The sequence below is a fragment of the Canis lupus genome, chromosome 12, assembly GCF_048164855.1.
Source record: "Canis lupus baileyi chromosome 12, mCanLup2.hap1, whole genome shotgun sequence".
In the NCBI taxonomy this organism is placed as follows: Eukaryota; Metazoa; Chordata; class Mammalia; order Carnivora; family Canidae; genus Canis; species Canis lupus.
The window spans coordinates 16,288,971-16,299,850 of record NC_132849.1 but is presented as its reverse complement, the minus strand read 5'-3'; the positions used below and the strand labels follow the sequence as shown (position 1 = coordinate 16,299,850).

Here is a 10,880-nt window from a genome sequence, read left to right as displayed (position 1 = left end):
GCTTGGTTTGGACCTGCCCCATACCCTCATCCCTGGAGCTGAGCTGACTGATCGTCGCCTGTGATACTGAGTAAACAGACAAGGGCTGGGTGGAGGGTTCCTTTATAAATACGGCAGGGAGAAAGGAGGGCTGCTCTTCTCACGCGCTGCTGAATCTCAGGATCTCAGCAAGGTCATAGCCAGTCACAGCAAAGGAGCTGCCTGAGGGGTCACAGAATCGGGCACCACAGACCTGGGTGTCAGGTACACACTCACCATGACAGTGTTCCACCTGGGGGAGAAGAGGGCTGCTCAGGGCCTGCTGCCTTATGCTTGGACCCCACTTTCCACTCCTCCCACAACACACACCTCAGTGTGGCCACTCTCCGGGCTTCTGCTCAGCTTCCAGATGTGTATAAAGGTGTCCTCGGCTGCAGAGAGAAGCTATAAAAAAAAAAGGTTGTAGGAAAAGTGGGCACTAGCACATGCTGACAGGGGACTAGCATTGGCTGTAGTGCCTGGTCCGGGTACCCAGGGACAGGGCTAGACTGAGGAGCAGACAAGCCTGTGCAGTTCCTCTCAACATCCCTGTACCAGGAACATGGGGATGGAGGGATGGAGAAGGAGACTGACCTTGCCCACCTCAGGAGCCAAGTCCAGGGCACAGATGGCCCGGGCATGGGCGCTGATCTGGACGTGCAGAGTTCCTGTACTGGCCTCATACAGACGCACTTGCCCATCCCCGTAGCCTGCTGCGACTATCCCGTGCCATAGCTGCACAGAAGGGCACGGGACCCTGCGAGGGTGATAATCCACTTAAATTTGCTCTGACCACTCAGGAAGGTATCAGCCCCCTTCCACCTCACCTACCCAAATCCTGGAATTCGGGTCATTAATTTGAATTCGGGCCCTGACTGCCAGACACATAGCAAGCCTGAGTCATCTGCTGTCACCATGTCAGCCACGCAGTCCTGAGAAGAAAAGTAAGATCAGTCCTTCCCTTCCTCCCCTGCTGGGTGCTGTATACAGGCCAGAAGGGAAAGGGAGGCCTCACTTGCATCTTTGCCTCTCCAAGGAAAGGGCAAAATGTGGAGCCCTCACCAGCTGGATATGGGGTTTCCTCAGGATGCATACAATGCCTCCCTTGCATTCCTTTTTTAAAGACGTTATTTATTTGAGAGAGAGAGAGAGAGAGAGAGACAGAGATCACCAGCAAGGGGGCGGGGAGAGGAAGAAGTAGGCTCTCCTCTGAGCAGGAAGCCTGATGTGGGGCTCGATCCCAGGACCCCAGGATCACAATACAAGCTGAAGGCTGTTACTTAACTGACTAAGCCACTCAGGCGCCCCCCCGCCTTGCATTCCTTAGTCTGACTCTCACTGACCTGACAAACCATGTGTGAGGAGTGGGGTATATCATTGTCCTCGCTGGATGGATGAGGAAGCTGAGACCATAGTGTTATGATCTTCTGGAGGTCTTGCAGTGAGCTGGTCACAGTCGTGACTAGTCTAGGCCTCTTGAAAACCCCCAACCCCAGGCAAACAACATAGCTCATGGGCCCAGCTCTGGGTCAGGTGCAGTGGAGAATATGAATTAGAACATACATACCCTGTTCTCAACAGGTTTGTAATCCAATTAGGGAGACAAGGGTTGTCTTTGAGGGTAGTAATAATTCAGGGTCCAGCCAAGGGAGATTAGTGGGAGCAGGAATAAGGGGATGGCTTCCTGAAGAGAGTGGCACTAGAGGTGGGCCTAAATAAGTAGGGCATGCCCAAGTCCAGAAAAGGAAGCTGCACATGTCAGAGTTAGAAAGCATCTTAGACACCATCTGTCCCAACTCCTCAATTCACACCAGTACTGAAAAGGGGTCGTGAACTATTAAATGCCACATAAATGGAATGTAGGGCTTCATCACTGGACTTGAGGTTGCTGAAGCCTGGGAAAGAGCTGCAATATGCCCAAAGTGATCCAGCTGCTTAGTGTTGGAATCAAGACTTAAACCCAGGTCTGCTACCTGCCAAAGTGGGAGAGCTCTCAGGCTCACTGGAATTGTAGGGGGAATCCACTCACCTGTCCCTGGGCAGGCTCTGTTGCAATGTCTGTGACTGATGTCTGGTGTCCAGCCAGCTCTTCACTCAGTACAATGTTGGGACCCTTGGCTGGGATGTCAAATACCAGTATCCGGCCTGACCATGTTCCTGTAGAACACAGTGCCCACTGATGACTTCCTGATCCTCCTAAGTCTCCAACCACCACACACAGCACTCTCTCCATCCTTCCTCCCTTCGTAACAAACCCACCACTCACTGCTCCAACAGCTCTGCTCCTCCATTGACTGCTGTTATTCTAGCCTGTCCTGCCCCTCTGAAGCCCTCCTTTGCTTTTTTGGAGTCTCTGTAAGAGCCCCCTTCACTCCTACCCTTCCCTCTAACCCTAAAAATTCCCCCCAAACCTTCAGCATCCTCCTAGCCACAGCCCACACCCCTCTACCTCAGGACCTCCCCAATGCCCTCCCTTTGGCCCCCTCACCCACACAGATGAAGTGGCCACTGGAAGCAATTCCTCGGGCAAACACAGCCTGTACTGAGTATGAAAGGGGAATACTATTAGAAATAGCACCTCCTCCAGCCCCACCAAACACTCCCTACCCTCACCCCAACTCAGTCCTGCAGGTACCTGGAGACACGTCTCCAGAGTCCAGGGCGTGCCAATAAACCATGACAGAACCATCTGACTCGTACATCTGGAAGACAAGAGCAAGGATGGGAGCACAATCCAGCTGACCTTTGCTGAGCTATGCTGAGTACTTCACATACTCACATTAGCTTTAGCCCATTTCATCCTCAAAACGACTCTGGGAGGCAGGCACTACTTTTATTCCCATTTTACAGAGGACACTGAAGCTCTGAGAAGTTAACTGCCTGAGGTCAGACAGCTAGTAAAGAGGCAGGTAGTGGAGATGGCACTTGGGAATTGGAAAAGATGGAAGGAACGAAAATGAGAAATAAGAGTAGGCTAAACATGTGAAGAATTTGTGTTTAGAAGCAAGTGGGGTAGGGTCTAGGGTCCTGGGGGAAAAGTTGAGAAGACTCTAGTCAGGGAGGGTAGGAAGCTCTTCTTACCTGTATTCCTCGATGTGAGGTGAGTACCAGCAACACCCGGAAAGGGAGGACACACCAATGGACCTAAAGGGAAGTGGCCCAGGGTAGGAAAAAGTGGTCAGAGTGGAGGACAGGACTCAAAAGACTGGGAAATTAGAGGGTTGGGAAAGGCAGATTCCTTGAGACTTGTAGAGGAAGGACAGAGATGAGGACTGGGTTCAGTAACACCACTCTCAACGCCATGCCTTACCTGGGTGATAAGTGGAGGGCTCACTCCAGCTCCTTCCTTAGCGTGGAGCTGGCGCTGGGCCAACGGCACACCCTCAGGAGCAGCGCTGAGAAGCTGGGCGCTGGGTCCATGGACCACCCCAAAATGTGTGAGGTTGCGGGCGGGTACGTGCAGCACGCTGAGGTTGTTGCACAGGGCTGCAGCCGAACCTCGCAGCGGAATAGAGCGCTCCCGGCGGAACATCCTAGCGGAGACGGGGCCGAATCGCAGGCGCGCAGGAAACAGACGACAGCGGTGATTCCTGCAGGAGGAATGGGGGGGGCGGGGTGCTGTCACGAGGCACTGAAGGAGACCACCGAGGGTGGGTCAGGAGGTGATGGGGACCCCGAGGACGGCGATGCGGAGTCTGGCGTGGGGAGGTCTTGGGTAGCAGGAAAGGGGAGCCTCAGGGCTGAGTCACGGGGCGGGGCGGGAATCCCAGAGTGGGGATGGCGATGGCGATGGCGATGGCACAGGACCCGGGGGCGCCCAGCGCCCGAGCGAAGGCGGCCTGAGGCAGGGTAGCCCTCAGACCCTCCTCTCTCAGCTGGCTCCCCGAAGCCCCCGGCCCGGGCCAGAGGTCACACCCGCAGCCTCGGGATCACTTGCCTGACTCCGGGAATCGTTCGGTCGCCGCGAATCCGCCGCCACCATAGAGACGACGCACGTACGCACGGCCATGGGGCGGGGCCAAGCAGCCCAAACCTGCGGAGCGCGGCGCGGTTGCCAGAGCAACTGTGGGCGGGGCGAGCCTCTGGAGGCCGGGCCTGCAGCTCCGCGCTGGGCGCCGTTGCTATGGCGACGCTTAGGCGGCGGCGGCGGCGGCGCAGCGAAGCTGCCGAATCCCCGGGGTTGGTGCGACAGCTGCGGCCATGGCTCACGAAGGCTCGGTTAGCTTCAGCTGGGCTCGGGGTGCGCCGGAGCTGGGATCTGCCTTTATTTTTTTTTATTTTATTTTTAAAAATACTTTTTATTATTTATTCATGATAGTCATAGAGAGAGGAGAGACAGGCAGAGGGAGAAGCGGGCTCCATGCCGGGAGCCCGACGCGGGCGGGCTCGATCCTGGGACTCCGGGATCGTGCCCTGGGCCAAAGGCAGGTGCTAAACCGCTGAGCCACCCAGGGATCGCCTGGGATCTGCCTTTAAAGTCGGTGTGGGGGAACCGTGGGCCGGGCCCATGCCAGCCGTGGCTCGCCCACCATGCGGGCGTTCCTGATGACCGACGAAGCCACGTCGGTCTCAGGCAGAAAATCTACACCTGCACCACGCACACTAACACACTTGGTCACAATCCGAACCTGAGGCAAAAAGTCAGATGTGTGGTGCAGAGCGCAAGAGCAGGAACTGACGACTTTGGAAGCAGCTAATGCGAGTAATAAGTGCCTCAATTTTGAGGTACCCATTCAGATAGATAAACGAGACACTTTGGTCAGGCACTGGGGAGAGGTGTTGCTAAATAAACTTCATTTCAAGGATTTTAGGAGAATGAAGTGGATTTAAAAAACCACTCTGGGGCATCTAGGTGGCTCAGTGGATCCTTTGGCTCGGATCATGATCCTGGGGTCCTGGGATCGATTTCCGTCCAGGTTCCATAGCAGGCTCCCCACAGGGGTCCTGCTTTTCCCTCTGCCTTTGTCTCTGCCTCTCTCTGTGCCTCTCATGAATAAATAAATAAAATCTTAAAAAAAAAAAACAAACAAAAACTGTGAGGCTGCACTTGAAAGTCAAATTGTTTAAGAGCCAAGAAATTTCTTTAAAAGATTGATTCATGAGAGAGTCCACGTGAGAAGGAGGTGGGGAAAGGGCAAAGAGAGAAGAAGAGAGAAAATCTCAAGCAGACTTCCGGATGACTGGGAGCTCCACGACTGTGAGATCATGACCTGAGCCAAAATCAAGAGCGGAGGCTTAACCTACTGAGCCACCCAAGTGCTGCAAAAGCCAAGATATTTTTAAATAAAACATTTGAGGAGATTTTATGCAATAGTATCTCTGGCCTCTCTGGTCAGGCCAATGTCTAGGTACAATCACTATCACTGTTGGCTCATGAGAGGCTAGGAGGGTAAATCTAAGGAACCCACTATCCTCTCCCAGCACTACCTGCCCTGCTCTGGCCAAGCCTGGACTGGGCTGTGGGCTACTCCCTGGGTTTGTCACTAGGGCTGTTTTCATTACAGAGAAGAGAAATGAGACTTAAGGGATTTTGAGTTCAGTGTAAGGTTTAAGAAACATCAGATTTGGGGAAGAATGAATTTGGGGTCTATCTGGTATGAAGCAATAAGGTTGGGGTTAAGAAGGTAAAGATTTGGGAAGATTACATTTAGAAGTAAATTTTGGAGGGAGCCAGGTTCAGGGAAACTTGTAGGAGAGTGAGGAGGCTCCCAAGAATCTGCTAGTAAATTTCCAATGTCCCTAAAATGAGTTTATAGAACTACTTTTTTTCTTTTTATGTGGATTTTTCTTGATTATAAAAGGATACAGACTTATTGTTGAGAACTTGTAAATTAGAGAAGAGCACAAGAAAGAAACATGTCCACTGTTAAAATTTTGGTGTTTTCCTTTTCTTTAACACATACTTATACATCTGAGATGATACTTGATATGTAATTTTGTATCCTGTTTCTTTCATTTGTCATTACATCGTTTTTTCCTATGCTATTACAAATCCTTCCTAAAGATTATATTTAATCATTGCATAATATTCCCTGATAAAGAGGGCACACAATTAGCTATAAATTCTCTTTTTGTTAGATATATGTTTTCTTTTTTTTTTAAGATTTTATTTATTCATGAGAGACACAGAGAGGGAGAGACATGGGCAGAGGGAGAAGCCGGTTCCCTGCAGGAGCCCGAAGCAGGACTTGATCCCAGTACCCCAGAATCGCACCCTGAGTTGAAGGCAAATAAATGCTCAACCACCGAGCCACCCAGGCACCCCTGGACTTATGTTTTCAATATTCTGCTATTGTAAATGACAGCACAGGAAATATGTTGGAGAATATATTTTTTATTTTCTTTTTTAAATTATTTTTTTCATGAGAGACAGAGAAGGAAGAGACATAGGCAGAAAGAGAAGCAAACTCCCTGTGGGAAGCCCGATGCAGGACTCGATCCCAGGACCCCAGGATCATGCCCTAAGCCAAAGGCAGAAGCTCAACCACTGAGCCACCTGGGTGCCCCTATATTTTTTTATTTTCATTTTAGGATATGCCTTTGGATGTGTTCATAAAACTGGAATTGATATTTTTGAAAGTTGGACATCTTTTCAAATGTTTATCATTTATATCATCAGTCTTTTACATTTGTGAAATGTTATGTCCTTTGCTTATTACCCTTGGGGTATTATGATTATTAATTTATTATTATGATTTTTAATATACTTGGGGATATTTATTGCATTTTATAAAGGGTAAAGGGTAAAGTCAGACACAACTGTGTATGAATTATGACTCCACTACTTCCTTGCTATGTGATCTGGAAAAATTCTGTAAAATGAGGACAAAATAGCATATAGTCTAAAAATGTAGGACTTGAGTCAATGTTTGTAACTGATACACTTAAGTGCCAGTGAATGGTAACTACTGTCCACTTGTAATTAGGAGTGTTTTAAAAATAAGTATAGGAAAATTTTGCCTATGTGTATACACCTCTCTAGCTATTTCTTTTTTTTTTTTTTTTTTAAGATTTTATTTTTTTACTCATGAGAGACACAGAGCGAGAGAGAGGCAGATACACAGGCAGAGGGAGAAGCAGGCTCCATGCAGGGAGCCCGATGCGGGACCCGATCCCGGGTCTCCAGGATCACGCCCCGGGCCGAAGGCAGCGCCAAACCGCTGAGCCACCCGGGCTGCCCTCTCTAGCTATTTCTTTATGATTTCTTACATAATTTTTAATGCTTAAGCAGTTTTTTCTCACAGATTGTCATATGACAATCTGACCTACTTTTTTCCTACATTTTATTTTTTTGTTTATATTTTTGTGGGGTTTTTGTGTATGTGTGTGTGTGTGTGCTTGTATCCTTTAATACATCTGGAATTCACTTATTTAAAAATATTTTATGTACTTATTTACTTGAGAGAGACAGAGAGCAGAAGCTCGGGGGAGAGGGAGAGGGAAAGGGAGAAGCATACTCCCTGCCCCTGAGCAGGGAGCCCAATGTGGGGCTTGATCCCAGGACCCTGAGATCATGACTGTAGCTGAAAGGTAGACACTTAACCGACTGGCCACTCAGGTGTCCCTGGAATTTATTTAGATGTATATTGTAAAATGAAGATCTAAGCTGATTTGGGGGAGAGAAGGAGACTCTAAAAGAGCACTAACCATTTATTGACTCTCTTAATTTCTTTGAACTCTCAAGAACTTTGAACCTTTTGAACTAGTGCCAATAGCAGGATGTACTCTGTAATCTCAAGCAAGTGATGGTTATCTTGTGTCTTTTCAGTGTTTTTGTTTTTGTTCTTTTTAAAATGGGTTTAGGGAGCTGTTATGAAAAATAAATTAGCTAGGTCAAGGGCACCTGGGTGGCTAATTTGGTTAAGCCTCCCACCCTTGGTTTCAGCTCAGGTCATGATCTCCAAGTCGGGAGATTAAGCCCCATGTCAGGTTCCCTGCTCAGTGAGAATCTGCTTGAAAGAATCTCTCCCTCTGCCCCTCCCCACTCTCTCTCAAATGAATAGTCTTTTTATTATTATTATTATTATTATTATTATTATTATTATTATTATTCATGAGAGAGAGAGAGAAGCAGAGACACAGGCAGAGGGAGAAGCAGGCTCCATGCAGGCAGCCCGAAGCGGGACTAGATCCCAGGTCTCCAGGATCATGCCCTGGGCTGAAGGCAGCGCTAAACCGCTGAGCCACCCAGGCTGCCCAATAATCTTTTTTTTTTTTTTTTAAGATTTTAAAATTTATTCATTTGAGAGCAAGAAGGAGACAGAGCACAAGCATGGGGAGAGGTAGAGGGAAAGGGGGAGGGAGAACAGACTCCCCACCAAGCAGGGAGCCCTATGTGGGGCTCCATCCCAGGGCCTGCAGATCATGACCTGAACCGGAGGCAGATGCTTAATCAGCTGAGCCACCCAGGTGCCCCAAATAAGTAAATGTTAAAAAATAAATTAACTAGGTCAAACATCTAAAATGCATCTGACATGGTAGGCTCTTAGTACATTGTTCTTTTCAAAAGGCTTTTCCTTCTTGCTTCACAGCTTGAGAAAGCTTCCTCCTAGCCTACATAGCTGCTTCTCCATTCCACTTCTCTGTTTCCTGCCCTGATTGTCCTGTTCTTTCGTCACAGAGGCAGGAGAGACAGATCCGGGACCGTGGGGCGACCCGATCCAAGGCAGAAAAGGTGCGGCCTCCTACGGTGCACGTGCCACAGGTGGACATCGTGCCTGGGCGGCTCACGGAGGCTGAATGGATGGCGCTCATGGCTCTCCAGGAGGGAGAGGATGTTGTGGGGGACATCTTGGCTGATCTGCTGGCCCGAGTCATGGACTCTGCCTTCAAAGTCTACTTGACCCAGCAGGTGGGCCTGGATCCGGGTTCTCCAGACCCATCTCCACCCACCCCTCTGGTCCACATTGGACTGAGACCCTCTCTCACCTCTGCAGTGCATTCCATTCACCATTAGTCAGGCCCGGGAGGCCATGCTGCAGATCACTGAGTGGCGCTTCCTGGCCAGGGATGAGGGGGAATCAGCCGTGGTGGAGGACCCCATGTGGTGCGAGGACGAGGAGCCCTTGGCATGCACTACGGATGCCTGGGCTCAGGGATCGGTGCCTGTGCTGCATGCACCCACCTCCATGGGGCTGGAGGAGACCTTCCAAGGCGAAGTAAGCGCAGCCCCCAGCTCCCTCTGACCCTCACCCCCCTACCCTGAGCCCTGCCTGTGTCTTCTTTCTCCTCAGGCTCCCTGGACTCCTTTACCCTTAGTTCCTCTCTCCCCTTTCTGACATCTCACTACTCACTCTCCACCCCTATCCTCCATGCATTTCCCTAGGACCAAGGGAGCGTGGACCAGATCTCCTTAGGAAGACCATGGATGGAGAGAGGCTCTCAGAAGCAGATGGAACCTTGGGAGCCTTCTCCAGAGCTGGGAGTCACTTCTGGCCCCCCGCCTACCCCAGAGCTGTTTCAGGAGACAGGGTCTAGGAGTCTTTTAGGGGACTCAGCTGTCCAGTCCAGAGACCACCAGGCTTTGGTGGAGTCCTTGAATGTAAGCCGCCAACCATCGGTGGAGATGGCTCCCGATGGCAGTCCCCACTCTTCTCTGGAGCTGTCTCAGGTAGCCAGCACCCAGGTCTTGGCCCAGAGGGCACAGCCCCGCAGCTCGCAGTTGTCACTGGAGGGCCTCTATTATTGCACGTCCCAGCCACACGTAGCTGGGGACAGGCTGAAGCTCAAGAAGGAGGACGTGCCCCACATCGACTCGGGCGTGTCGGTGGCCAGCCTCTCCACCAGTGTCCCCATAACGCTCGGCCCCTCCGCCCAATTAGAGCCACAGCAGCCTCGGTTCCCGGATGTTCCCCTGAGCAAGCTTCACTACAGGATGGGCCGCAAGGCCGGGTCTCGTCTGGACCCCATGCGCCTGCCGCGCCATTGGGTGCGCCCGTTGGCCGAGGTTCTGGTTCCAGACTCGGAGGCACGATCCCTGGAAGCCTACCGCGGGCGCCAGAGGGGTGCGAGGACCGAGGCTCCCGAGGCTCCCGCCAGGCCTCTAACACCAGGACCCCGTATTGGTGTCTCCCCGAAAGTTTTCTTCTCTTTCCCACCTAGCGCTCCTTTCCGTGCCTTGGGCCCGGGCCCTGGCCTCCAATCCCCCCCTTTTAGCTTAGGCCTACCATCGCCAGGCTTTGGGTCAAAGTTGCCCTTTCCCAAACCTGGCCTTGGCTTTCTTGCCTCGCATCCAGCCCTCCCTGATCTGGCCCAGAGCCCCAGGCCCAAACTGTGGCCGGGTGCCAAATGGCCCTGTGGCTGGGAGGGGGAGGCTGAGTTGCTGAGGGACATGTGGGCCGGCCGCAGCCGCTTAAATCCGCAGGGCCTGGATCCCAGGGACCAGGAGGGTCAGGGTCCTCACAGGTGCCCACATTCGGCACCCCAAGTCCTTGAGGCCACGTCGCAGGTGATGTGGAAGCCCATGTTGCTGCCAGACGCAATGAAACTGGCTCCTGGTGTGAGCATGTGGAACCCAAACACCCAGGTGCTGCTCAGATCAGCAGTACCCCAGCAGGAGGACAAAGAAAGTGGCACATCTCCTCCCGTTGAGCAGCACCCCATCCCGACAGGTGCCCCAAAGCCTCAGGTGACCATGAGACAACTAATGAAGAACCCAACCCCCAAAGTGTGGTCATTCCTCCCCAAGCACCTGCCCTATTCTGGGCTGTGAAGCTCAGGCAGTACTTTCTGCTTGCCAGAATAAACACCTGAATTGCCTTAAGAGTTGGTCTGATGTCTCTGTCAGTTTCTTCCAAGGATACTTACTCAGGAGCAGTTGTCCTGTAGTCCTAGAAGAATACAGAACTCTGGTCCCAAGGAAT

General features: G+C 51.4%; 2 protein-coding genes across 3 annotated transcripts in view; one reads left to right on the top strand and one right to left on the bottom strand.

Moving 5' to 3' along the window:
- Positions 1 to 86: 86 nt before the first annotated feature.
- Positions 87 to 10,880, bottom strand: part of WDR54 (WD repeat domain 54) — a 33,470-nt gene continuing 22,676 nt past the window's right edge. Inside the window, exons 1-10 of one of the 2 annotated variants that reach the window (XM_072769957.1) lie at positions 3,956 to 4,100; positions 3,329 to 3,608; positions 3,100 to 3,162; positions 2,654 to 2,720; positions 2,507 to 2,560; positions 2,048 to 2,175; positions 850 to 950; positions 613 to 775; positions 349 to 423; positions 87 to 271 (exon numbers count right to left, since the gene is read on the bottom strand). In XM_072769957.1, the coding sequence (XP_072626058.1) occupies positions 140 to 271; positions 349 to 423; positions 613 to 775; positions 850 to 950; positions 2,048 to 2,175; positions 2,507 to 2,560; positions 2,654 to 2,720; positions 3,100 to 3,162; positions 3,329 to 3,550 (1,005 nt within the window). In that variant the 5' untranslated portion in view covers positions 3,551 to 3,608; positions 3,956 to 4,100 and the 3' untranslated portion in view covers positions 87 to 139. Of the gene's footprint in view, positions 272 to 348; positions 424 to 612; positions 776 to 849; positions 951 to 2,047; positions 2,176 to 2,506; positions 2,561 to 2,653; positions 2,721 to 3,099; positions 3,163 to 3,328; positions 3,609 to 3,955; positions 4,101 to 10,880 lie in introns of those variants that run through there. The other variant, XM_072769958.1, reaches the window with a different exon arrangement.
- On the top strand, positions 4,157 to 10,780 carry C12H2orf81 (chromosome 12 C2orf81 homolog). Its single transcript, XM_072769865.1, has 4 exons — positions 4,157 to 4,236; positions 8,639 to 8,869; positions 8,955 to 9,176; positions 9,344 to 10,780. The coding sequence occupies exons 1-4, from the start codon at positions 4,219 to 4,221 to the stop codon at positions 10,727 to 10,729; spliced, it is 1,857 nt and encodes a 618-aa protein (XP_072625966.1). The 5' UTR covers positions 4,157 to 4,218; the 3' UTR covers positions 10,730 to 10,780.

Bases quoted from the DNA above. Each gene is read 5' to 3' on its own strand.
- C12H2orf81 (XM_072769865.1), top strand. The intron at 8,870-8,954 runs GTGGGCCTGGAT...TCACCTCTGCAG, and splicing joins AAGTCTACTTGACCCAGCAG to TGCATTCCATTCACCATTAG. The intron at 9,177-9,343 runs GTAAGCGCAGCC...GCATTTCCCTAG, and splicing joins AGGAGACCTTCCAAGGCGAA to GACCAAGGGAGCGTGGACCA.